Source organism: Sinohyriopsis cumingii, unplaced genomic scaffold, assembly GCF_028554795.1.
Source record: "Sinohyriopsis cumingii isolate HCF-2022 unplaced genomic scaffold, ASM2855479v2 utg000913l, whole genome shotgun sequence".
Classification (NCBI taxonomy): Eukaryota; Metazoa; Mollusca; class Bivalvia; order Unionida; family Unionidae; genus Sinohyriopsis; species Sinohyriopsis cumingii.
The window spans coordinates 1,699,648-1,726,567 of record NW_028315943.1 but is presented as its reverse complement, the minus strand read 5'-3'; the positions used below and the strand labels follow the sequence as shown (position 1 = coordinate 1,726,567).

General features: G+C 35.7%; 1 protein-coding gene across 1 annotated transcript in view; it reads left to right on the top strand.

Annotated features, from left to right (window-relative positions):
• The window catches only part of LOC149773031 (glutamine-dependent NAD(+) synthetase-like), a 78,331-nt gene that overhangs the window by 42,252 nt on the left and 9,159 nt on the right, over positions 1-26,920 (top strand). The window contains exons 10-18 of the mRNA XM_089946941.1: positions 4,315-4,436; positions 10,503-10,654; positions 13,252-13,420; positions 15,441-15,576; positions 18,399-18,505; positions 19,849-19,980; positions 22,164-22,233; positions 24,674-24,802; positions 26,096-26,272. Coding sequence (XP_089803067.1) covers positions 4,315-4,436; positions 10,503-10,654; positions 13,252-13,420; positions 15,441-15,576; positions 18,399-18,505; positions 19,849-19,980; positions 22,164-22,233; positions 24,674-24,802; positions 26,096-26,272 — 1,194 coding nt within the window. The remainder of the gene's footprint in view (positions 1-4,314; positions 4,437-10,502; positions 10,655-13,251; positions 13,421-15,440; positions 15,577-18,398; positions 18,506-19,848; positions 19,981-22,163; positions 22,234-24,673; positions 24,803-26,095; positions 26,273-26,920) is intronic.

Sequence of the window (26,920 nt, the reverse complement as noted above, 5' to 3'; positions counted from 1 at the left end):
ATCTCACCTCTGTCTGCGTTGGTTTGAGTCTAGGATTCGGCTAACGTGGGTATGTGAGAAAGCTCGCCAGTAGCTTCTTGTGGGTCGGTGGTTCTTCCCAGGGTTTTCCTGGGTTCTTCTTCCACCATTAATACTGGCCGCCATGCATAGCCTATCATGTGCTGAAATATGGCGTAAAACCCCATAACAACAACAACAAGAAGCCAAGTTTGTGTACAAAATATTGACTAATACTTTTAAGAAAATTTGGATCATATTTGATATAAAAAAAGGACCAGTTGATTATTTCAGAATAGATGTGTGATCCAAATCCTACCTTTAAGTAACCCAGATTTGCATATTATATAACAGCTGACATTTAACTTATAATTTTTTAACAATATGGAATCAGGTAACTGCATCCATAATGAGCATATAACTCACAGACTCTGATGTTACACAACTTTTATTTGTATATCTTATTTTGTAAATCCCCTCTAGTGATTCTAAGATATAAATGAAATCTCTCTCTCTCATATATATATATATATATATATATATATATATATATATATATATATATATATATATATATATATATATATATATATATATATATATATATATATATATATACATATATATATATATATATACATACATATATATATATATATATATATATATATATATATATATATATATATATATATATGTATATATATATATATATATATATATATATATATATATATATATATATATATATATATATATATATATATATATATATATATATATATATGTCTAAACCATAAATAATATACACTGTTGAAATTTTATTTATTTAATCATTAGAGGCTGACACGCATCTTTTTTTAACGTGCTTGCACCAAAGTGCAAGATGGTTTATGCAATACCCTTGGTGTAAAGAACATAGGTGTTACCTCCACTTTTTTCATGTTCATTTAGTCAAGTGTATATTTTATGTACAGTTTCTGGGGCATCATTGCTTGTGCCATCATGACACTTTATGTGTCAATGCATTCAGAGAAGTACAATATGAAAAACTGGTCACTGATAATAATTTACAAGACTTCATTGGTCCTCTGTGCCTTTATATCATTTTCTGCAACACTTGCTTGTAGTCATTAAGTTTCATCAATGAAGACATTTTTGAGGCATACCATATTGACCGTTCAGGTGGCCTAGTGGTTAGAGCGTCTGATTTGGAAGTGGGAGGTCGTGGGTTCGATACCTGGTCGAGTCATACCAAAGACTTGCAAAAATGGTACTAACAGCAGCCTCACTTGGTGCTCAGCATTAAGAGGTTAGTGTTAGGACTGGTTGGCCTAGTGTCAAGATAATTTGACTGGGTGGTACATCATGACACATGTCTGCAGCATGATGCCCCAGTGCTAGACATCACTTTAAACTGCCACACTGCAGACATTGTAGCGATATGACTGAAAAATTGTTAAAGCTACGTTAAAAATCCTAATCACACATGCATACCATATCAACAAGCTGATAGTTGGTAACGTTGACTTTTCAGGTTGCAGTGAAATTATATATCATTTATGTTTAGTAGAGTTTCTTTGACATTGCTGACCGCTCCGGTGCCTAGTGGTTAGAGTGTCCACCTTAGATGTGGGAGGTCATGGGTTCGATCCCTGGCAGAGTCGTACCAAAGACTTAACAAAAATGGTACTAACAGCTGCCTCGCTTGGCACTCAGCATTAAGAGGTTAGTGTTAGGACTGGTCGGCCTGGTGTCAGGATAATGTGACTGGGTGGGACATCATGTTACATGTCTGCAGCATGATGCCCCAGTGCTAGACATCACTGTAAACTGCCACACTGCAGACATTGTAGCGATATGACTGAAAAATTGTTAAAGCTGCATTAAAAATCCAAATCACACACACACACACTTGACATTGCTGCTTTGACAGTCATGAAACTTGATACAGTTTGACCCTGCTATAACATGGTGGTTGGGGTCCATAGAACTCAGCCATGTTATAGACCAAACTGTGTTATAACCAAGTCAATTAGCTGAAGAAAATGATGCATGTACCAAAAGAGATGGTTTGGGGTGAGGTGGGGTAATAAAGCACAAAAATACATGATTTTGATTAATTGAATACAAAAGTAGTCTGAAATGAACTTGTATATCGACGACTTACATTTGTGTAGTACAGTCCATAAGGCGTTAAGTACTGTACAAGTTTATGAAAATTCAATGAATTTAACTATATATCACATGTTATAAAATTCATGTTTCAGTAACATCCCATTAGAAAACACAACAGACTTAAAAAAAAATGGTAGTCCACATTTGATCTATATCAGATTGTCAACAAACGTGTCACTAAACAATTCACTATGTTACCAGTAGCATGTGGCTGTAGTTGTTTACATACTGCATGTACATGTACTTAAACTGGCCTAGATTTTCATCAGCTGGAGACAGCTATCACGTTGCAGAGGTTACCCAGGGGATGAGGCTATTCATAGGGAAATGAAAACATGAACAAATTAAGAAGTAACTTGATGGCCATACATCTACGGTTTCAAAAGATTGGAAATTTTATTTTCTTGTTATGCCACTGTTGGTGGTGATCGTAAACATAAATGTTTTTCCTGCAAAAAGGAAATTTTCACTGCACAATAAATGTCTTCTGGTCACTTTAGAAAATGCAAGAATCCGTCAAATTCCATGGCATTTATTTAAGTTTGGTGCTGAGTTCCCTTGATGAAAGGTGCTTTATTTTTATTGAAGAGTGTTGTCAGCTTGCTTTGATGAAGGGTGCATGTGTTATTGAAGACACCACTAAAAAAACATTTTTGGAGGACCAAACAAATGCAGGTTTGTTAAATCAAAAGTCATAATTAACTCACTCCAGAAACATAATAAGTTTATTTAGAGACAGTGTTCAAATGATTAGTTCACTGATGACTATAAATCAGTTAACTTCATAAATAAAGATTGTAAATGGCAGAGCTATAGTGAACAGATGACAGCTTTATGTGTGGGCTGTAATTAGTGTGGCATAAAAAAGCAGCAAACAACAAAAACCCTTTGCCAATAACAGTCAAATCTGGGAAATGATTATCACTTTTTGGTGTTAAAGACAAAGACCTCATTCATCCAATATATTATGGATTAACTCCACAAGCAAACAAACTACTCAGCTGCTACATTGCAGCCCTTTTAAAAAGGTTTCTCAGCATGACATTATCAGCATTGTGTTTTCATAAGGGATAAAGAAACAATACAAATTTTTTAAATGACTGTACATCCAAGGGTGATCTCGTGGTTATTTACGTGACTTTGGCACCATAGTGGCAGTTAGTAAGTCTGGTTTGCAGTCATAGAATTAAAGGTCAGTGGTGTTTTTTTTATGATAAAATAATTTAAATCTGTGCATTTTGAACAATCTGTCCTTTGGCTGCAGACTCTCCTAAGCAGTCATGTTTGCAATCGATTGAATTAAGGTCAGGATTGTTTGTATCAGTAGTCCATCCATGTTGGAAAACTTAAAATATTGATGTTAAATTGACCATGCTTACAAAATCAAAGAATTGTCTTATGCTGCTTGAAATTAACAGGTAGTCTTACCATAAATATACTAAATTAGAATCAGTGTGTAAAAATAAACTGAATTTATTTTTTCAATAATAATTTTGCATACATGAGATTTAAGTAAATGATGAGAGGAACAGGAGACACCCATCAGCTCAGAAGGAAAACCCTCCCATCTGTGAGGTTCAGTTGTTTGCTATTGCATGTACTCTCATTAAAATAGATATGAACATGCATCCTAGAGGTACTGCAACACCATATTAAATAAAAAAGTAACTTTGACATACATGTATATCAACCATTTGGTTTGTCTTCATCTTGGGTAGTGATAAATACTATGTTAGAATTTTTTATTTATTGTCATATTCTTCATAAATATTTATTGTCATATTTATAATTTATTTAACACTGAACCAACCTTCATGTAGTGATGAGATGGCAGAAGTGATTTATTGAACAAAAATGATATGCATGAAACCCTTCAGAATATTACTGTATGTACTTGTATTTAAGCTGAATTCAACTGCAGCCAACAGACCCTGATCTTTCGTTGCACAGTGCACAAGCATATCAGGGACTGTGTTGTTTATTCTACTGCATAGACTTAGATCTGCCAGTGCATTATGTGCTGGCAGATCTGGATCTGTGCAGTTTGCAGTTGGCTTCAACCTACAAGCATGTGCATATGGTCAGTTGAATGCTTATTCAGCTAAAAATGAAAATAAGGGCACCATATTTTTTATTAAGGGTTCCCGTACAACTCCCTTTCCACGAATCCAGTGCAATTTTGCATTGTCCTGTGATGATATCTTCCAGCCTACCTCAGAACCAATTGAGTGGCACTACCATACACCAGAGGAAGAAATCAGGTCAGTTGAATGCTTTTGATGTAGTGTAACAGCTAAGATAAACATGCCTCCAAACATAGCATTTTCTTTTCTTTAAATCCAAGTTCTTCTTTTGAAAAAAATATATAATACATGCAACTTTTATTTAATGTAAAAATTAAATGAAATTTTGGTAACAGGTTTGATATCTGCTCAGGCCAGCCCCCTCCCATCAGATAAAGTCCTTACACTTGTAACCTTTCTGCCATTTATTGTTACCTCCATATGCAAGGCATCACTATAAATATTAATCATAGTTAGATGTGTTTAGATTATTTACAAAAAAACTCTAACAAATATATATCAGTCCATTTGTGCAAGATTACCTGTGTTCACTCTTTCCAACATGTCTTCTGTTATTCTGTTGGATGATATCATTGTAAAACGACTAACAAAAGTGTGATGTTTAACTGGGGCCTGAATTTAACTTTTTTTTTCTACTTGCATTTGTATGCAAGTTGAGACGAAATGGTGCTTCAAAATTCAACTTTTACTTGCAGTTTGTTAGCCTTGTTACCAGTATATGATAGTATAGAACTTCAGGGAAAGGAATAAATATATTTGCCATCAATTTCAACAGTTATTTTAATTTGTCATCAATTTCAACAGTTATTTTAATCATCATGATGTTTACCAATCAGCAGAAGCTAGAACTGCTTCCGATGTGTATGATTAATAACTGCTCTGGTGACTTAAACTTTTAGAGGGTACCCCGAGTGGCTGAGTGGTCTAAAGTGCTCACCATTACAGATCACTGCCATCTCACCTCTGTCTGCATGGGTTCAAGTCTCAGGGTTGGCCAGTGTGGGTATGTGAGAAAGCTTGCCAGTAGCTTCTTGTGGGTCGGTGGTTCTTTTCGGGGTTTTCCCAGGTTCTTCCTCCACCATTAGTACTGGCTGCCATGTATAGCCTAGCTTGTGCTGAAAAATGGTGTTAAACCCTACAACAGCAACAAGTGGTTAGAGTGTCCATAGATGCAGGCGATCTCAGGTTCAGAACCCAACAAGTCATACCAAAGACCTTTTAAAATTAGTACTAGCAGCTGCTCAGCATTAAAAGGTTAGTCTTAGGACTTGTGACTGTGTGGGACATTATGCTAGATGTCTGTGTCATGATGCCTCAGTGCTAGAGATCACTATAAAAACTGCCACACTGCAGATATTGTGATATGACTGAAATTTTTTTAAAGCTACAGTAAAAATCAAATTACACAACACACACACACACACACACACACACATATATGATTAAGCATCACAATAGCAAGAGGAATAACAGGACATTCAGTATTAACAGATAAGCAGTTATATTTGGAACTTCTTTGAGAAGTCATTGTATAGTCTATTTTTTTCTTCTCAGGCTAATCATCACATAACTCAGAAATTGTGTTTTTATAATAAGAAATACTGTTATTTTAAAAATTGGACTTTAAAAGGTTCTGCTGTGTCTGGGAGTTTTGTTTCATTTATCAGTTCTGACTCGCAACATTGCATTCAGTAGTCAAATGGGTGCTTTTATTGTTGTGTAAATTAGAGATCCATTTAACATTGACAACTGAGCATATTTATGTAACTAGCTTGGCTGCCTGACTCATCACACTGATGTGCAAATCATTGTCTTGTTTGATGTTGTACATGTGCTCCAGCCAATACATTTATTTGATAAGATGTGAACTAAACAAACCTTTCACACTGTTGAATTTGGGGGAGACTGTCCATTCTTGTACAGCATGAGAACAAGTGGAAAAGAACGACTGAAAGAAACTTTGTTCATATGCAATACAGTAGAAATTTGAGCTCTCATGAAATGATGTGAATACTTTTAAATCTGAGATTGCATTGTGTGAAAGAAACATATAATGATATGACCTGTTTGGAGCTGTTCATCTTGAATTGCTCAGTATTAGAGACATGCTTCGTGAGTTGAAATTACCTATGAAAAAAGAACAGAATTGAACTCCAAAGAAAAATAGCGACTGTACTATATATAATAGTCAAGCATACTTCACTATAGTTTTGAAAGTTAAAATGTGCCTTTTGCTTGCTAGATTTTCATTCTCTTGCATTAGATATAATAATTTAAATTGGCATTAAAATGTCTAATCATTATTCAAAGCAACATTTATAATTATACCTCTCTTACGCTAGTAAAGTTGTTGTCTTTCTATTAATGCTGGATAATCTGTCTAGGGATTCAGAATTACATGAGGTCAGTGAACTAATAATAAAAGCTCACATGAAGTAGTACTTCAGTCATGCAGTTGAGTCAGACGTTCAACAGTTTTTTGATAATACAGTACAACCTGACTTGAAAGACAACTCTTTTAAGAGACCAACTATCATTTATAACTGGATCCTTAATATATGGATAAATTTTTATGTAGAATTTGATGACCTTGAGAGTGAAAATGTCTTGAGAGACTGTTTTTGGGGATTTCCAAAACCTACTGAATGCAGTCTGTTTATTTTTTACTAAGAATAGTTTGTGTTGTTATTTAAAAAACACTTTTATGTTTCAATATATTGGCCTTTTGGCTTTATAAAGTTAGTCAGGCTATATACAGGGACATAGCTCTATTTCTGATAAGAGGAAATAATTAAACTTAGGGTGGTTGCCTCCCTTGACAACTGGACTGGCTCTAAATACTTAAAACAATAAGAATAATTTTTGAATAGAAACTGCTCATAAGGTAATGCATAGATATTCTCTCATAAAACTGAATTTTTTCATCAATTCTCCGTTAAAAAATCAAGGAAGAATGACTTAAAACAGATCTAATTCATATTACATGAATTTAGAGGGATATATGTATGTGCTTATGATCACAGAAAGTAATGTGATTATCAATATCTTACAATTATGTTTATCTCTTTGATCTTTTTTAATGTACCATATTATCCAAACCATGCAAGTCATAAGTATTCTCATTACTTTAATTGGTGGCAGTGCTGGTGATCTCTGTCTAGAAAAGTTGAACTCTCATATATCTGATTTCTGTTTGATTTGTTGGCAGTGCTAGTGATCTCTGTCCATAGATCTGATTTTTGTTTGATTGCTGGCTGTGCTGGTTATCTCTTTCCAAAGATCTGATTTCTGTTTGATTGTTGGCTGTGCTGGTGATCACTGTCCATAGATCTGATTTCTGTTTGATGTATTTGATTGTTGGCTGTGCTGGTGATCTCTTTCCATATATCTGATTTCTGTTTGATTGTTGGCTGTGCTGGTGATCTCTGTCAGTAGATCTGATTTCTGTTTGATTGGTGGCTGTGCTGTCTATCTCTGTTGATAGATCTGATTTTTGTTTGATTGTTGGCTGTGCTGGTGATCACTGTCTATAGATCTGATTTATGTTTGATGTATTTGATTGTTGGCTGTGCTGGTGATCACTGTCCATAGATCTGATTTCTGTTTGATTATTGGCTGTGCTGGTGATCTCTTTCCATAGATCTGATTTCTGTTTGATTGTTGGCTGTGCTGGTGATCTCTGTCAGTAGATCTGATTTCTGTTTGATTGGTGGCAGTGCTGGTTATCTTTGTCCATAAATCTGATTTCAGTTTGACTGGTGGCTGTGCAAGCAATCTCTGTCCATATATCTGATTTCTATTTGATTATTGGCTGTGCTGGTGATCACCATCCATATATATGATTTATGTTTGATTGTTGGCTGTGCTGGTGATCACTGACCATAGATCTGATTTCTGTTTGATTGTTGGCTGTGCTGTCGATCTCTGTCCATAGATCTGATTTCTGTTTGATGTATTTGATTGTTGCCTGTGCCGTCGATCTCTGTCCATAGATCTGATTTCTGTTTGATGTATTTGATTGTTGGCTATGCTAGTGATCTCTTTCCATATATCTGATTTCTGTTTGATTGTTGGCTGTGCCGTCGATCTCTGTCCATAGATCTGATTTCTGTTTGACGTATTTGATTGTTGGGTGTGCTGGTGATCACTGTCCATAGATCTGATTTATGTTTGATGTATTTGATTGTTGGCTGTGCTGGTGATCACTGTCCATAGATCTGATTTCTGTTTGATGTATTTGATTGTTGGCTGTGCTGGTGATCTCTTTCCATAGATCTGATTTCTGTTTGATTGTTGGCTGTGCTGGTGATCACTGTCCATAGATCTGATTTATGTTTGATGTATTTGATTGTTGGCTGTGCTGGTGATCACTGTCCATAGATCTGATTTCTGTTTGATGTATTTGATTGTTGGCTGTGCTGGTGATCTCTTTCCATAGATCTGATTTCTGTTTGATTGTTGGCTGTGCTGGTGATCACTGTCCATATATCTGATTTATGTTTGATGTATTTGATTGTTGGCTGTGCTGGTGATCACTGTCCATAGATCTGATTTCTGTTTGATGTATTTGATTGTTGGCTGTGCTAGTGATCTCTTTCCATATATCTGATTTCTGTTTGATTGTTGGCTGTGCCATCGATCTCTGTCCATAGATCTGATTTCTGTTTGATTGTTGGCTGTGCTGGTGATCACTGTCTATAGGTCTGATTTATGTTTGATTGTTGCCTGTGCCATCGATCTCTGTCCATAGATCTGATTTCTGTTTGATGTATTTGATTGTTGGCTATGCTAGTGATCTCTTTCCATATATCTGATTTCTGTTTGATTGTTGGCTGTGCCGTCGATCTCTGTCCATAGATCTGATTTCTGTTTGACGTATTTGATTGTTGGGTGTGCTGGTGATCACTGTCCATAGATCTGATTTATGTTTGATGTATTTGATTGTTGGCTGTGCTGGTGATCACTGTCCATAGATCTGATTTCTGTTTGATGTATTTGATTGTTGGCTGTGCTGGTGATCTCTTTCCATAGATCTGATTTCTGTTTGATTGTTGGCTGTGCTGGTGATCACTGTCCATAGATCTGTTTTATGTTTGATGTATTTGATTGTTGGCTGTGCTGGTGATCACTGTCCATAGATCTGATTTCTGTTTGATGTATTTGATTGTTGGCTGTGCTGGTGATCTCTTTCCATAGATCTGATTTCTGTTTGATTGTTGGCTGTGCTGGTGATCACTGTCCATATATCTGATTTATGTTTGATGTATTTGATTGTTGGCTGTGCTGGTGATCACTGTCCATAGATCTGATTTCAGTTTGATGTATTTGATTGTTGGCTGTGCTAGTGATCTCTTTCCATATATCTGATTTCTGTTTGATTGTTGGCTGTGCCGTCGATCTCTGTCCATAGATCTGATTTCTGTTTGATGTATTTGATTGTTGGCTGTGCCGGTGATCACTGTCCATATATCTGATTTCTGTTTGATTATTGGCTGTGCTGGTGATCTCTTTCCATAGATCTGATTTTTGTTTGAAGTATTTGATTGTTGGCTGTGCTGGTGATCACTGTCTATAGAGCTGATTTCTGTTTGATTGTTGGTTGTGTTGGTGATCACTGACCATAGATCTGATTTCTGTTTAATTGTTGGCTGTGCTGGTGATCTCTGTCAATAGATCTGATTTCTGTTTAATTGTTGGCTGTGCTGGTGATCACTGTCCATATATCTGATTTCTGTTTGATTGGTGGCAGATGTGTTGATCTCTATCCAGAAAAGTTTAACTGTCATAGATCTAAAGTCAGTTGTTTTCAATGAGAATTATAAACTGCTTGCTGCTGCTTTAGGTTAAAAGTGTAACCTAGGTCCTATTACTTGTCAGTGTAAATGAAGTTGTCATATTTAACCATTTGCATACTATTACAAGGTATGCAGTTCAGAAAATGTTTTTTCTATCCACCTCAGATTAAATATTGTGGGATTAGTGATGTATTGAATTTAATCTCCAAATCATTATATTATTTAATTTTCTTTGTTTAGAATGAAATTTGGTTCTAATGGACACATTTCTCATTTCCCTGCAACTTCAAATTACATTGTATTTTGGTGATGAACAGGTGTGGTTACATTTGAAATAAACAATGACCTTAAACATTCTATAATTTTTACAGGAGAAAAAGGTCATACATTTAGACTTTCTTATTTATTTCAAACAAAAAGCAGATTTAACAAACTGTTAATGTTTCAGTCTGGGTCCAGCCTCTTGGTTGTGGGACTATCTGAGACGTAGCAATCAGGGAGGGTTTTTCCTCCCGCTGAGTGGTGGCATCGACAGCTCCAGTACTGCTTGTATAGTAGCCTCAATGTGCAATCTGATCTGCAATGCTGTCCGAGATGGAGGTACAGTACTAGATCTAAATTCAAACAGACTTACAAACATGCATGTACATACATAGATTAATAAACAGGTAAGACATTCTGTGCCACCTTACCTTACCTGTAATCTACAACGGTGTGAGATTATATGTTGGCTGACAGGCAAACACTCACACCAACCAAACCATATACAATTTCTCTTGCTTATTTCATATTGGCTGCTACATGCAAATTTATTGGATTTCCCCATCATATAAACATTTATAACCAAAAGGATTGTGTACTGTAAAATTCTTATCTTTATGTATGATGTTTCATTGACAAACCACTGGTTACAGGATAAATTCAAACTTTGAGACAATATTTTTGTTTTATTGTTGTTGCCACATTAATTTGATTCACATTTTGTAAATGATGAGACAGAAGATAGTACCAGTCATATTCATGTTTCAGATTATCTTCTTGTTACTTCTTTAAATACATTACATAAACATAATACCTTAGGAGAATTACTACTACCCTATAAATCCAGCCCTCCCATATAATACTTTTAGCTAAAGGAAGCTAAAGTTGTCTGCCCACCTAGGTGGTGGATGGGCAGAGTGAACACTTCAGCTCAAGGCCACCTGCAAGACCCAGTTGGGGCTTTGAAGTGGTATATATAATGGAGCCACTGCATTAAGGGAGATCATGCCTATTTTTACCTCTCAAGAAAGAACAGGAGGATATATCAGCACAGACTATTTTGTCCTGTGTTACATGGGTTATATGCTCTGCATATTGAGAAACATCCCAAGCTCAGATGATTTATAATGCATTTTGGCTTACAAGATTCGAGCAGTTGTCGCCTGCATAGCATTTGACTGGAACTGTTCTCTAGCCAACATTTAAGCTGTGCAATTGAGATCAGAATTCACATTAATAAAGCTTTTGTCTCTGAGATCTGTCATCCCAGAGGGCTCAATTTGATCTGGTGGGACCAATATCCACAGCTCAACAGGTCACCATTCCAGGTCACTGGACAGTTTCTTAAGATGCGGCTTGATGATTTTCACTGGATTTGTTTGTGTGTGTGGAGGGGTGATTTTCCCTATATTTGTTTGTGTGTGTAGAGGGGTGATTTTCCCAATTTGAAGCCCTTCCTGATGGATGGAGTCCCCACCAGTCAGGTTAACTAGAAGATGTCTTACATACCTTAAGGGAACGGAGCTGGTATCTCTCATATAAGGGGATGTACATCCCTCAAATTCTTACATATTCTCCTAAGGTATTATGATTGTGTAATGTATTTAAAGAAGAAACCAATTTTTTCTCGTAAAATATGTTTTGCCGAGAATACTTACCCAATCATAATACACATACTCTCCCAGCCTCCCCGCAGTTACATCCATAGAGAGCATGTCTTACGCTCCAGTAGCAACTGAGACAGTCACTGGTTTTGCTGTCTATCCTTTTACCAAGGGGAGATCATTCTGCATGACTCACTCAGGTGGGCAGACAACTTTTAGCTTCCTTTAGCTAAGGTCTCACTGGACATTTTTTGGGGCATATTTTAATCCGACGATGACCTATTGTAGAAAAATGATAATAATATTACATTAAAGATAGATATAAAAACTAATGATTTTTGTTAAAAGGATGCTTGTAAGATTCTGACAGGTATTAAGGTTAATTCCTTTTGCAACTGGTGGCTTTTATACTGAACCAACACTACCACCAACCCCTCTTTTTTACATTCATTTTTGATAGGAAAGAGCTATTTTTAGTATTTTCCTGTGACAAGGCAGCTAAAAGAGTCCGTTTGTGCCTTACGCATGAATATAATTCATTAGTACTATAACAAATAGGCATACTTTTCATCACTCCTCAACCATCTAGATTTTTAGATATTTACCTCTGTAGCAGACACATGTAAATAAGTAAGCCAAGTCGGCTACTCATTTGCAGCCCAAGTTACACATTTGATCTCCAATGCTCAACTGACTGTGACAGGCAGTCACCAACAAGCCAACACATTTCCAAGCCTAACTCAAAGTAAATGTAAACCACATTACAGATTTAGCTTATGTGTGAATTTATTAATGCTAGGATTGTGATAATTGGGCTCATGCCTTCTACCTTACAAATTAAGGGGGTGTTAAAATATGAAATTATCCAGTGAGACCTAAATGTATTATCTGGGAGGCTGGATTTTTGAGGTAGTAGTAGTTCTTCTAAGGTATTTTGATTGGGTAGGAGTTCTTAAAAAATCATATTTTACTAGGAAAGTTCATATCTTTGATATAATATATATATATATATATATATATATATATATATATATATCTGAAAAAATAATTGTACTCCAATTTCATTGATACTCATTTATGCTTGGCACATCTTTTTCATGCATCAGGCTGGATATGTAAACTATTATAAATATGAAATATTGCCTGGTAAGATTGTGCTTCAGTCCAACACCACCCCTTTTTAAATTGTTGCAAAATATTTAAGTTTTGCAGTTTAATTATTTAAATGTTATTTCCTCTTGAGCAATTGCTTTTTCTATCAAAATTAATCTCCATAATTCCCAATCATGTTTGAAAAATTCCAGTTATGGAATTATTGTTTTGATGTTGTAGAGGTAATGGTTCTGTCCGATATCAGGAGAATAGTGGGTGATCCCCATTATACACCAGATGATCCACAGGAACTTTGTAGCCGCGTGTTCACCACCTGCTACATGGGATCTGAAAACTCTTCCCAGGAAACTAGGAATAATGCAGCAACACTTGCTAAACAAATTGGCAGGTAGATACAAATAAAGTTTGTTCCAATGGTAGGACATTTAATTCATCCTCATCATTATCTTTCACTTGCATACCATTCTGTCATAAAATCATCTTATTATATAATGCTTTGCCAGGTAATACATACATGTCTGACTTCTTTAATTATTCTTAAGCAGTTCAAGCTAATTAGTTAGTATTGAGTAATTACCATGCTACTGACATTTAAATTTATTTTGTATTGGTCATTTCATCAATATGAGTGAAAATATATTTGCAAGCCCTCACTACTTGAAGTGGTGAATTGTTGAATTTCTCATACCTGTCCATCTGGCCCTAGAAACTTATTATCAGGATTGGACAAAAACAACCTGACATCAAATTTCGCCAATATATTATAATTGTATACATATGTAGATGAACTGATTACCATGTATATTCACTTTTAAGTCAAGTCCAAGTGCAGGTAACATGGACCCTGATCTGCTGTCACATCATGTGCTAGCAGATCAGGGTCTGTGTGGATTGTTCTGTTGATTACTCCTAATAATTTGCATAGACCCAGATCTGCCAGCACATTATGTGACAACAGGTCTGTGTGTTGTCTGCATTTTGTTCCTGACTTATAAGCAAATACATATGGTCAATTCAAGGGGCATTGCAGCAATTTTTCAAGTTTTGACATATTTCTTAATTTATTTTTTCTTTTACAAAACCCTGTTTGCATGATTAAACCAAAACAACTTCAGATAGACAATATGCAGATGACTAGATCCAATTTTTATGCCATTACAGCAATTTTTCACTTTTTGCATGCTTTTGAATTACATGGCTTTAGTATTTTGGCATGGTTAAGCAAAAATCACTCAAGACAAATTAAATTGTTTACACATTTTTAAAATTTTTGAATTAACTTTTTTTATACTTTGATAACACAAGTTAGCTGAAACCACTTGGAGTAGACAAACAGGAATTTCTAGGCATGTTTGTATGCACTTGTAGATGAACCACTTAGATTGTAATGTCATTAGAACAGTTTTTCAAATTGTCTAAAATGTTTCAACTTTTAGGACTTGAATATTTTGATATAATGTGGGACCTGACATTATGCAAATACAAATGTGGATATTTTTTTGGAGTTATTTTGGCATTCTATATGAATATTATCCTTCCTTGAATCATGAAATTTTTTGACGGAATATATGTTGATAATTACTGCACCTTATTGCAACAAGAGATTGCAGCTGTGACCTATATTTCATACTTGATTGGCTTTGTTGAAATTTCTGTTCGAGTTTCATTCATTTGGTGATGATTATGTTAGAATCATCAAATCTGTTAATTAAGACATCTCTTTTAATACCGCAGTCTTACAATCAGTAAAGGTCAGTATGACCTACATTTTTTGCAGCACTAAAATAGATCAAATATTTGTGTTTAGCTCCTGACCCCTTGTTATTTCCACGCTGTATACATCATAGTCTAGACAGAAGGCCCTTTCTGACCTGTGCTGCTGGAACTAGGAATAGTTTAAGAATCACAGTTTCAGGACAGTAAATTTTTATTAAAAAAACAAAAGAATTAATCTCTGGTTTTTATCAGCTGATTATAGGATCTCCTCTTTGATGTCATATAAAAGAATGTTCTTTTTCTTATTGGCATATGTCGCTTTTGTATCCTGTCATGGGGGCCAGCATTTTTTTCCCAGATCACATTAGTCTGAATTTATTTTCTACATTATGATTGATGTTTACAGTGCTTTAGACCACTAAAGGTTTTTTAAAGATGAGCTATGTACTTGATGATTACATTATGGCTTGTATATGCCTTTTTTTTTTCCAGCTATTACATTATAGTTTATATATGCCTTTTATTTTTCCAGCTATTACATTATGGTTTATATATGCCTTTTATTTTTCCAGCTATTACGTTATGGTTTATATATGCCTTTTATTTTTCCAGCTATTACATTATGATTTATATATGCCTTTTATTTTTCCAGCTATTACATTATGGTTTATATATGCCTTTTATTTTTCCAGCTTCCATCTAAGTATATCAATAGATATTGCAGTTGCAGCAGCCCTCAATGTCTTCACTTCAGCACTCAAACTGGTGCCCAAGTTCAGAGTTCACGGTGGCAGTCCTAGAGAGAATCTGGCACTGCAGAATGTCCAGGTTAGCATAGTCTGTCAAACCACTGGTGGTGGGAGTCTTAGAAAATTTGGCATTATAGAATGTTCAGATAAGTGTAGTCTGTCACACCACACCACTAGTGGTGGGAGTCCAAGAGATATTCTGGTGAGACAGTCTAGCACTACAGAATGTCCAAGTCAGCATTGTCTGTCACATGACTAGTGGTGGGAGTCCTAGAGACAGTCTAGTACTAATGAATATCCAGGTCAGCATTGTCTGTCAGATGACTAGTGGCAGAAGTCCTAGAGACAGTCTAGCACTACAGAATGTCCAGGTCAGCATAGTCTGTCACATGACTAGTGGTGGGAGTCCTAGAGACAGTCTAGCACAACACTATGTCCAGGTCAGCATTGTCTGTCACATGACTAGTGGCGGGAGTCCTAGAGACAGTCTAGCACTACAGTATGTCCAGGTCAGCATTGTCTGTCACATGAATAGTGGCGGGAGTCCTAGAGACAGTCTAGCACTACAGGATGTCCAGGTCAGCATTGTCTGTCACATGACTAATGGCAGGAGTCCTAGAGACAGTCTAGCACTACAGAATGTCCAGGTCAGCATAGTCTGTCACATGACTAGTGGCGGGAGTCCTAGAGACAGTCTAGCACTACAGGATGTCCAGGTCAGCATTGTCGGTCACATGACTAATGGCAGGAGTCCTAGAGACAGTCTAGCACTACAGAATGTCCAGGTCAGCATAGTCTGTCACATGAATAATGGCAGGAGTCCTAGAGACAGTCTAGCACTAAAGTATGTCCAGGTCAGCATTGTCTGTCACATGAATAGTGGCGGGAGCCCTAGAGACAGTCTAGCACTTCATAATGTCCAGGTCAGCATAGTCTGTCACATGACTAGATTTAATTCAATTTAAAATATTTTTTTGCCACCTGCCAAAACGTTGACTGTCATGTCTTGTCATGTCATGTTCTGGAATATCCCTGTCAAATGCCATAGAGGGGCGGGATATAATATTACCCATAACTTATGTCTCATCATGGCATGTTTCATCCTGTCTGTTTATCACAAATGTATTTAATGCCCAATAACTTTTCAGGGACTTCATATATGAAAGAAACATTTGGTATGATACTTGAAAGACCTAGATCAAGTTGGATTTGAAACATTTGACAAAATTTAAAGACCCCTGTTTGACATGTAACTTTGCTCTTGCCTAATGAACCAGTGTTTCTCCCATCATTTCAAGGCACTTGTTTGACTTATAACTGCTCTAGTCCAGTGAACCAATGTTTCTTCTTCAAATACATTACCTGATGATACCTTAGGAGTACTATCACTGCCTCACAAATTCAGCCATTCAAGCTCAGATTTGTAGCTATGGGATCTAAATGCTGTCTGGCTTAATTACTGTGCATGCATTGGTCTTTCTTTCAGGTAAGTTTCACTATATATTTTATATATTAGTGTCCACCTCATAATTATTAAAAGTGATGCTTCAATGACCATCTCTTGGGCTTTTCTTACAGGTAAGTTTGCATCATTTGTTTTTTATAACAGTATCCACAATCTTTGTTATTGAAAATAATACTTTTATTTCTTTACCAGTATAGCTGCCATATGGGTCCTTTTTCACAGGTAACATTAAAAAGTATAGTGTAGAAGCCCAGTAATGTCTTCTCCTTCAGAAGTTCATAAAGTAGAATTCATGGCTAAACCTGAATATATTATCAGCTCAAATTGTTATTACAAACTCAGACCATGGGCAGGACTTAGTGTAAATAATGTAAACAGTGGAAAGGTGTGGAGGACAACCAAAGTACTTGTTTGCACTCAGGAAACACATGTCAACATGCACTATTTGGACTGGCTGTCAGTGGGCTTCAGTACTGGGAGCAAAAGCTAGACAAAGAAAGTGCACAAAGAACAGGGTGCAATTAGGTACCTCTGTCAGTAATTTGCTGTTGAATGAGCGTCACAAAGCAGAGTGCTGAAAACCCAATCTGTGTCAGAGAGAGTGCAACCTCAATGCCTCAACTTGACCCATTTTGGCAGAACCAAAAGGCCTAATACCACATGGGTTTGATGGTCACTCGTCTCTGCTGATTAAATATAAACGAGATTGAAATCAAATGAAGCCATCTGAGGTACTGTTTTCACATAAGTTGGAAATAATAGCCAGTGTTGATACTGAATATGACCTATTGTATCTCTTGCTATTTTAAAGTTTAATCATACACATAACAAACAGACATAGCTTCTTCTGACTGGCTGTAGGATACAAATGGGATAGTTATGCGAGAGATTCCCACTACATCAAGAGAGATTGGCCACTCTGACAGTCATTGGAGCCTGGGAGGAGTGCCGAGTAGACACTGAATAAGGACTAAACTATGTACTTATATATATATAATAGTTTTGGGCTTTTGTTTCATCAGAAATTTTGTTGTAACCCTTTTGCTGTTTTTTAAAGTGTTACGTAAACAGGATATTTGAAATATTGTCATGTAAAGGAACCATAAGCACATGAAAAGACTAGGTTTGCAATTTATGATTAAAACTACAATCTACACAATATACAAAGACATAAAATGTAAAAACTTAAACATCTTGGAAACAGTAGCAAATCAGTTGTTTTATTGTCAAATTTTAATTCAGCCCATCAAAATCCATAATAAATAGCACATTTTATTTCTGAAGCAGATGACTTAAAAAAAATTGTAGATAAGTGAATTATTATATATGTTACATAACGAAATTATGACATGGGCATATTAACCTAAATATCACAGTAGTCATATCATAAACCATAATTTGTGTCAGCTATTCAGTTTTCTCATTCTGTATTGCAGGCCAGAATAAGGATGGTGTTGGCGTACCTGTTTGCCCAATTGGTGTTGTGGGCTCGCGGTCGATCAGGAGGATTGCTGGTTCTGGGCTCAGCTAATGTAGATGAAAGGTTTATAATAAATAATTATTAAATGTTATAAAGATGATTATCATCATATTTTGTAAAAAGGCTTTTGTAAACTCCAGGTCTGTAATCTATTTTTTAATAGTGTGACCACTTTACTTAACATTGTCTTCTTATAAAGCTATTTATGTTCACTTGTTCCATACCTAATTATTGTTGAATCCAACTGCAAACATCATAGACCCTGATCTCCCATCACATAATGCACTGACAGTTTGTGTCATTTGTTAGCTGATTACTCCAAACAAGGTTGCACAGACTCAGATCTTCCTGTGCATTATATGATAGCAGATCTGGTTCTATGCAGTTTGCAGTTGACTTTACTTCCAGTCAGACCTGTCAACCATTATGATTTTGTGATAAGTTTTATGGAAACAACCCTTAAAATACGTTTTTATGGAATGAAAGCACAAATTAAGGAAATATGTCAGATTGTCAGTGTTTGAGTTGGATACAGATTTTTTTTATAGATTCATCGGAATTGGTCAGGGAACCAGACAAGTGTTATCGGAGTACGTCAGATGCATATTTTGTGATGCAAAACGTCTGCATGTTGAAGCTTTTGCTTGTAATGTTTAAAAATAGCATCCAACAAGTACAACAGGTTAAGATGAAAGGGACATCAAACCTCTTACAAAGTTTTAATGGTGCTGAAGAATGAAAGGGAATATTCAGATTCTTGGTGGGGGGGAAAAAGTAGCAGTTTTACAGTCTTGAATCACACTTTTGGACTTTTAAATGCTTGTTTTGCAGTGTGGTAATATATGGTATTGATATTCTGTTGATACAAATCGTCTGACAGTTACAGGTCAGATAAAGTCAGCTCCAGGTTCCACATTCAGTTGTAACCCTATATGCCTTTTGATAACATTAACCTCAGAAACATTTGTACATGTGTTTTCTGTTTTAGTCATTTGTAATGTATCCATTAAAGTAAACCTTTGTTTTGTATTGTTCAGCAAAACATAACAAGCAGTACATGCTATTTTGTTAAATCTTACTGGAAACTGGTCTAACTTATGGAAAAAATTGACAGCCTTACTGAAAAGGTCTTGTTAGGGTTGGCAGGTCTGACAAGTGAATATAAATGGTACTTGAATAATGTAATTTTTAATATATTTGTCATAATCAATCCCATAGCTGACATGTTGTGGACATTTACTGTTGCAAATTAAAATCTTTCATATTATGTTAGATTTGACTCTTTAAAAACATTCCCTTATTATCTTAATTTTTTTGTATCAGCTACTATTTGGGTATGTTTTAATTTCCTATTCTTTGATTGTTTGATTTGTTTATTCATTCATTCATTCACTCAATCATTGCAGTCTAAGAGGTTACATGACCAAGTATGACTGTTCAAGTGCAGACATTAACCCCATTGGAGGCATCAGTAAGACGGACCTGCGAAAGTTTATAAAATACTGCACAGTGTACTTTAATTTCACTGCTTTAGAAAGGTGAGATACGTATAAATGGTGTCATCTAAGTTATGACAGGTGCACATAAGGGTCTAGTTAACATAGTGGTATCATGTCAACTTTACACTGCTGCAGTCCTAGGCTTGATTCTTAGTTCTGACCTGAGCAGGATAAGAGATCATTTATCTTAGTTTGAGGTTACTAAAGACCCTGATCTGGGCTCTCTGTTTTCTCCACTTGGAAGATGAGATCATTCCAAAGTCTAATATCTTAAGATGATAATAATAATAACAATAATAATAATAGTTAAGAATAATTTATGTTGTAATTCAAATGCATGTTTTATAGCATGATTTACATTATAGTTTATGATGTGTTTGAAATATATAATGTTACTTGATGCCTGATCAACTGAAATGATCTCTCTGTTGTTTTCTTTTTTCCTCTTTCCATGATGAAAAATTATTGTCAGGAACTATTGTACCAATACGTATTACATGTATCATCTATCGTACATGAATAAACTAAAAGATTTCTAGTAAACATTCACAAATAGAATCTTTTAACAACAGTATACATTTACAGAATGATAATCTTATTTTTTCAAGAATACAGTACATTGATTCAGATTAACAAATAAATTTTCTTATCTTCTGTGACAATAAACTTTGCAGAAATTCAGAATAAAGAAGAAACTGGTGAAGAAGTTTGTAAAAATTCAGGAGCTATTTCATGATCATGTTATACATAAATTAGTGTTATAATGAAGTATGTTCCATCAGGGTTTCCCGGTACCATAAAGCTGTGGGAGCTATGCCATGATCATGTTATATGTGAATCGGTGTTATAATGAAAAATGTTACATCAGGGTTTTCCAGTACTGTAAAGCTATGGGAACTATGCCATGATCACGTTATACATGAATTAGTTACATCAATATTAATATTGTTAGAAACATGTTACATCAGGGTTTCCCAGTACCATGAAGCTATGGGAACTATGTCATGATCACGTTATACATAAATTAATGTTATAATGTATAGCCTATCTTGCACTGAAAAATGGCATTAAATCCTACATCAACAACAACAACATCAGTGTTATGGGAGCTATGCCTTGAGTAGAGACTGTTCATTGGTTCGTCGAAGACAAGTCTTAAATCTGTTTTGCTGCATAATGGCAATGTTGTGCCATCAGTTCCAGTTGGTCATGCAGTCCATATGAAGGAAACCTATGAAAAGAGGAAACATCTTACCTGCTATTTTCTCTGCAAATGAGACAGTTGTGTGAGAGATTCCCGTTACATCAAGAGAGATTGGTCACTCCGACAATCATTGGAGCCTGATAGGAAAAGTTTAAAGCATCCTTCATTTGTTGAATCAAGGAAGATTTCGTTACCACCCTTGCACATCAAGCTGGGTCTGATGAAGAACTTTGTCAAGGTCATGGACAAACACAAGCAGCTTTCAAGTACCTCCGTGGGAAATTTCCAAGGTTAAGTGAAGCTAAGATAAAGGAAGGTGTCTTTCTTGGTACTCATATTCGTGAATGTCTTCGAGCTGTTGCATTTGACTGTGTGCTGCATGGCAAGGAAAGTCTGCATGGAAAGCCTTCCAGTTAGTGGCAACAAATTTTCTTGGAAACAACAAGGTTGACAACTGTCAGGAGTTTGTGGAAAACCACCTCAAAGCATACAGAAGCCTTGGTTGCAACATGTCACTAAAGATACGTGTTTTGCACTCTCATCTGGAGTTATTTTCCCCACTGAACTGCAGTGCAGTGCAGTGAGTGACGAGCGCAGCAAGTGATTTCATCAGGACAACACAACAGTGGAGAAACACTATCAGGACAAATGGATCCCATCAGTGCTTGCAGACTATTGCTGGACAGTGACAAGAGATGCTCTATTTAATGAATACAAAAGACAAGCCAAGAAGCGCTGAGTAGACACATTGTGACTGGATAAGTATTCTTGGGACACATAACTGGCTATAACATTTGCATTCTCTCTATCATAAATCTTTAATTGCAAACAAGAGTATGTTTTTTTTCACTTACCAAAACATTTCTGTCCCTGTGGTGAAACATGCAGGCTGCATGGCATTCTGGTATTCAGCATACCAAAGTTTGGAAAATTGAGAAAGAGTATTGTCTTCTTTTAGAGTGACTGTTATTACCTAATTCTTACATTCAGTATTAATATTGTAATTTCATAATTTCAGTATCTACAAAGCCCCACCTACTGCAGAATTAGAGCCTCTTGCAGATGGAAAGATAGCTCAAACAGATGAGGTAAAGTCAAGAAATAATATGACCAAGCCTAGTGTTAATAATCCACACATAGTTCATTAAAGTTTACATTAAAGTGTGTCCCTACAATAATGCTTGTCTCTCAAAGTATACTGAAATACAAAAATAGAGAATGATCTTGTTTTTCTGTTAGAACATCACACACTGTGTTAGAACACACATCACACACTGTGTTAGAGCACACATCACACACTATGTTAGAACACATATCACTCATTATGTTAGAACATCACACACTATGTTAGAACACACATCACTATTGTTATGTTAGAGAGGTTCAGAGTGATGACATTATCTGAGAGAGAGATTTTCATTTGACCACGTATGAAAATTGATGATTATTGCACAGCATAGACTTTTAAAAGATTCAACTCTGTTGAATGATCCTAAACATATTGTATTATTGAACATGTAGTTGACCTTAGGAATAGAGGGATCATAATATTTTTCCAACAGAGGACTTTTAAATCTGCTGTAAATATATGAATTTTTCATCATGTAAACAATAGTACTGCAAGGGACAAGGGCTACACAGTAGTATAATGTTCACTTTGCACCCCTGTGGCACTGAGTTTGATTCTTGGTCTCTGCATGTACATCATGGCCCATCCAGGGTTGGTGTTTTCCTGCATGGAATTATCAGTTTCATTGAAAATCGTTTTTATCTTTAAAAGTCCTTGAAAATCATTTTTTTTTCTTTATAAGTCCTTGAAAAGTACTTGAAAATAAGCCTCGGTCCTTGAAAAATATAAAATTAATTGACAAAAGAATGTACGAAAGTTTCTTTTCATACCATTACATTATCTAAGCAAAATAAAATTGTTAGCTATTGGGTGGTTTACATCATGTGACCAGTCAGATATTTATAATTGTGCATGGACCTGATTATAGAGAGCTTTAAAAAGTGCACAAATCTTTTCCAACAATCATTCTTCTTCGTCAGTTTTTTTTGTGGCAGTGGTACATCTTTGTACTTTAAATCATGGTGAATCAGCTGTTCATATTCTTGAAACAAAAATTAATGAAAAATATACACAGAAATGGTCACAATTTGTTCTTATTATACATCTAAACTTCTGAGTCTAGAATTCGGAAGTCTGCTGGAAGTCTGTTATTGACATTTTCCATGTATGCCTGTTAACAGAAAGGCTGCTTTCTACACAGTGTACTTAGAGTTACGTATAAATATACCTGTAAAATTTCGATGAGCGATCATGTGACAGCATCTATAAAAAATTAGATGTGGCATACTTTCGTGGTGGACAATTTTAAAATGCTGCATGAATGCATCATATTATGAATTGAAGTTATTCCAGACACTAACTTTGCCCACTACAGACAACTTCAGGTACATATCAATTATGCAAATTGCTATATACGAGGTCGGACTATTTGTTTTCATGAAGTGTGACAAAGAGAGAAGGTGGACTTTGGCAATCTCTGTAAACTCTGATCACTACTTAATATTCAGGAGGCTGCACACGCATATGTGGCATTGAGAATACAGAAGATTTGAAGAAAAACAAGCAATGGATTGAGGACAGCAGCCAGCATCTCGAGAAAATGTCAGACAAATTATATGAAAAGGCAGATGCTACCGGAACAGTTTTCTTTGTTACACAAGCCAACACATTGAAGAAAGAGAAACTGCACAAGCAGTCAGAAATAGACACTGTTAAAAAGGAAATTTCTGACCATGTTAAAGAACTTAGTACTTAAAAAATTTGGTGGTTGTAGTGTAGTCATGTGTGCAAATTATATATTTTGAGTGTAGAAATTAAGGAAAAGATGGTGACTATTCTACTTTGTCTTTTTTTATCCTTCCATTGTATTTTGTTCTTCTTATGATTATTTGTGAGTGTCATACAAGCAGACTCTGATCTCCAGTAGTTGTACTTGTAGTGTAGTTGGAGTGATGAATTTAAAGAACTATTGAACCTATTGTACCTTTTTTGCTATGTAATCTATAGTATTTTGTTCTTCATATAAAGATCTGATTTCATTTGTTTTTCTTAGAAATAAAGTGTTGCTATTCTCATAAGATTTGTTTTTTTTGTTCTCTATTATAAAGTCTCATGCCTATTGCACAAATATTAGGAAGCCCCTTGTCAGGAAATTACAACATTCTCAATAATCCTTTAAATGGCCATTGATAAATATACCTAAAATGCACTGGGCATTGGGGTGCTTGAAAAAATTGGAAAAGGTCATTGAAAAGTCCTTGAATTTTGTCACACCAGAGGTGTATGAACCCTGTACTAAAATTGACAGTAGTGACATAACCTGAAGAGAAGTATCAACTATGTTGTATTATCAGTTATGCATCACTAACCCAATCGGTATGTTACATTGTAGATTTGTCATTTTTTCTGTTACCTGTGCATGTATATTCAGTCTAATAATTCCTGATTACTAATTATAGCAAGATATGGGAATGACATACGATGAGCTGTCAGTGTATGGAAAATTGAGGAAGATAAATCACTGTGGGCCATACAGTATGTTCTGTAAATTGGTACAGATGTGGGGAGATAGACTCTCACCTCAAGAGGTAAAACATAAGTTTTATTTGATATTGTAAAATCTGAGAAAATGACTACACCATAAATTGAATGATTTTAGTAAGGCAGTATAAAGGTATTACTAAACAGCCGAATCTGCTGATTCAGGCAAAAGTGATTCAGTCATCTAACTTTAAAAAGGCCAGTGCTTGGAGTAAATGTTTGTAAAATCACCATGTTCATGTCTTTATACAATTGATTTTAGTTGATTCCATATAGGTAGAATTAGTATTTGCATTCAAGCACTTATATTATACTTATATTATTGAGAACTAGTGTGGTTTATGCAGAAACTATCAAGGTGATCCAACTAAATTGCCTTCCAGAGGGGTATAGAAGATTTTATCATTTATCAGCAATGAAGAAAATGGCAGTGATTTATACTGAAACATAAACAGAAAATTTGTCTGCTATGAGGACACAGGGAAAGAGAATCACATGGTTTAACACCATCCAAAAAAGTTTAGAAAGTGATGATGCAGAATTTGTCTTAGCATCTCAGTATGCGAAAGGGGAACAAGTGGCTGCGAAAAAATGTTCCCTTCAACTCCACCGACACCCCTTAGCTACCTATGTTTCTACTCTGGAGATAGCATAGTGGACCCTTCCTTATAAGGAAATTTCTGGTGGTGTCATTGACTATTAGTCCTATAAGTTCAAATGCTGAAACTTATTTAATTCTACAATTAATGCTTTTAGCATGCCAACAAAATTCTCGTCATAAGCACTTTTGGGGGCAGGAAGGTTGAACCCCATCATCTCTAGAAAAAAAGACCATTTCCCTGTGAAAATGTAGAGGACTTTAAGTGGATATCATCATTTGTACTTGTTGTTGTTGTTGTTGTTGTAGGGTTTAGCGCCATTTTTCAGCACACGATAGGCTATACATGGCAGCCAGTATTAATGGTGGAGGAAGAAGCCGGGAAAACCCCAGAAAGAATCAACAAACCACGAGATGCTACTGGCAAGCTTTCTCACATACCCACATTGGCTGAATCCAAGACTCAAATCCACACAGACAGAGGTGAGATGGCAGTGATCCATAACAGAGAGTGCTTTAGACCACTTGGCCACTCAGGGCCACTCATTTGTACTTAATGTTCGGTGTACTTGAAGATTTATTCATATAAGAGGGAGGGACAAGACTGGTATCTTGGAGAAAATATTGACTAGAACTGACCTGATTTCTTCAACACCATAAAGCTGTTTCTTAATTATTTATCAACACGTAATGTTCCCTGTATATCCAGATATTTATCATTTATATGTTATTACATTTTTAGGTGGCAGACAAGGTGAAACATTTTTTCCGCAGCTATGCTATTAACCGGCACAAGATGACCACACTAACACCAGCATACCATGCTGAGAATTACAGTCCAGATGACCACAGATTTGACCACCGACAGTTCCTGTATAATGCTTTGTGGCCCTGGCAGTTTAGATTCATTGATCAGCAGGTATAGTGTAATAATAAATGTTGTCAATACAGTAAAACCCATCTTGAAAGACATTTATTTAGACTACCTATCATTTATTATTGAATTGCAGACCAGTTTTGTTATTTGACATCAGTTGAAGAACCACCTGTCCTGAAAAACCATAGTTTTGTCTTTCCTGGGAACAATGAGATATGCTATCGCATTGGTAGCAGTGTCATTGTTAAGATCCTCAGCTCAGGTGTATGCAAGTCACAAATCTATATCAGTTACTATCTTTAGCTGTAAATTGTGTAGATTAGTGGTTCCTAAAGTGGGTGGTAGGATTATCGAGGTGGGCACTAATGCTGAGTAATGGTTTTTTTATCGTGTAAGGCAGGAGGCACTGAGGATAACCAAGGGGGCAGTGGGAACCACTTGTATAGATTATTACTGCATTATATATTTTATATGTATCAGAGAAGTTTGAATGACCCATATCTATTTTATATTCCCTCTTTAGTCAAACCAATGAAACTATGGGCAAAAATCCTGAGTATAGAAGATACTGTAGTGTCATTTGTTTTCATGGGGCTGAATTTTCTATCTTTTGTATAAAAAAGACAATGTTTGTGGGTACTTAAATTCATGGTTTGGGTAAGTGTGTATAATAGTAGATATTTCATTTCA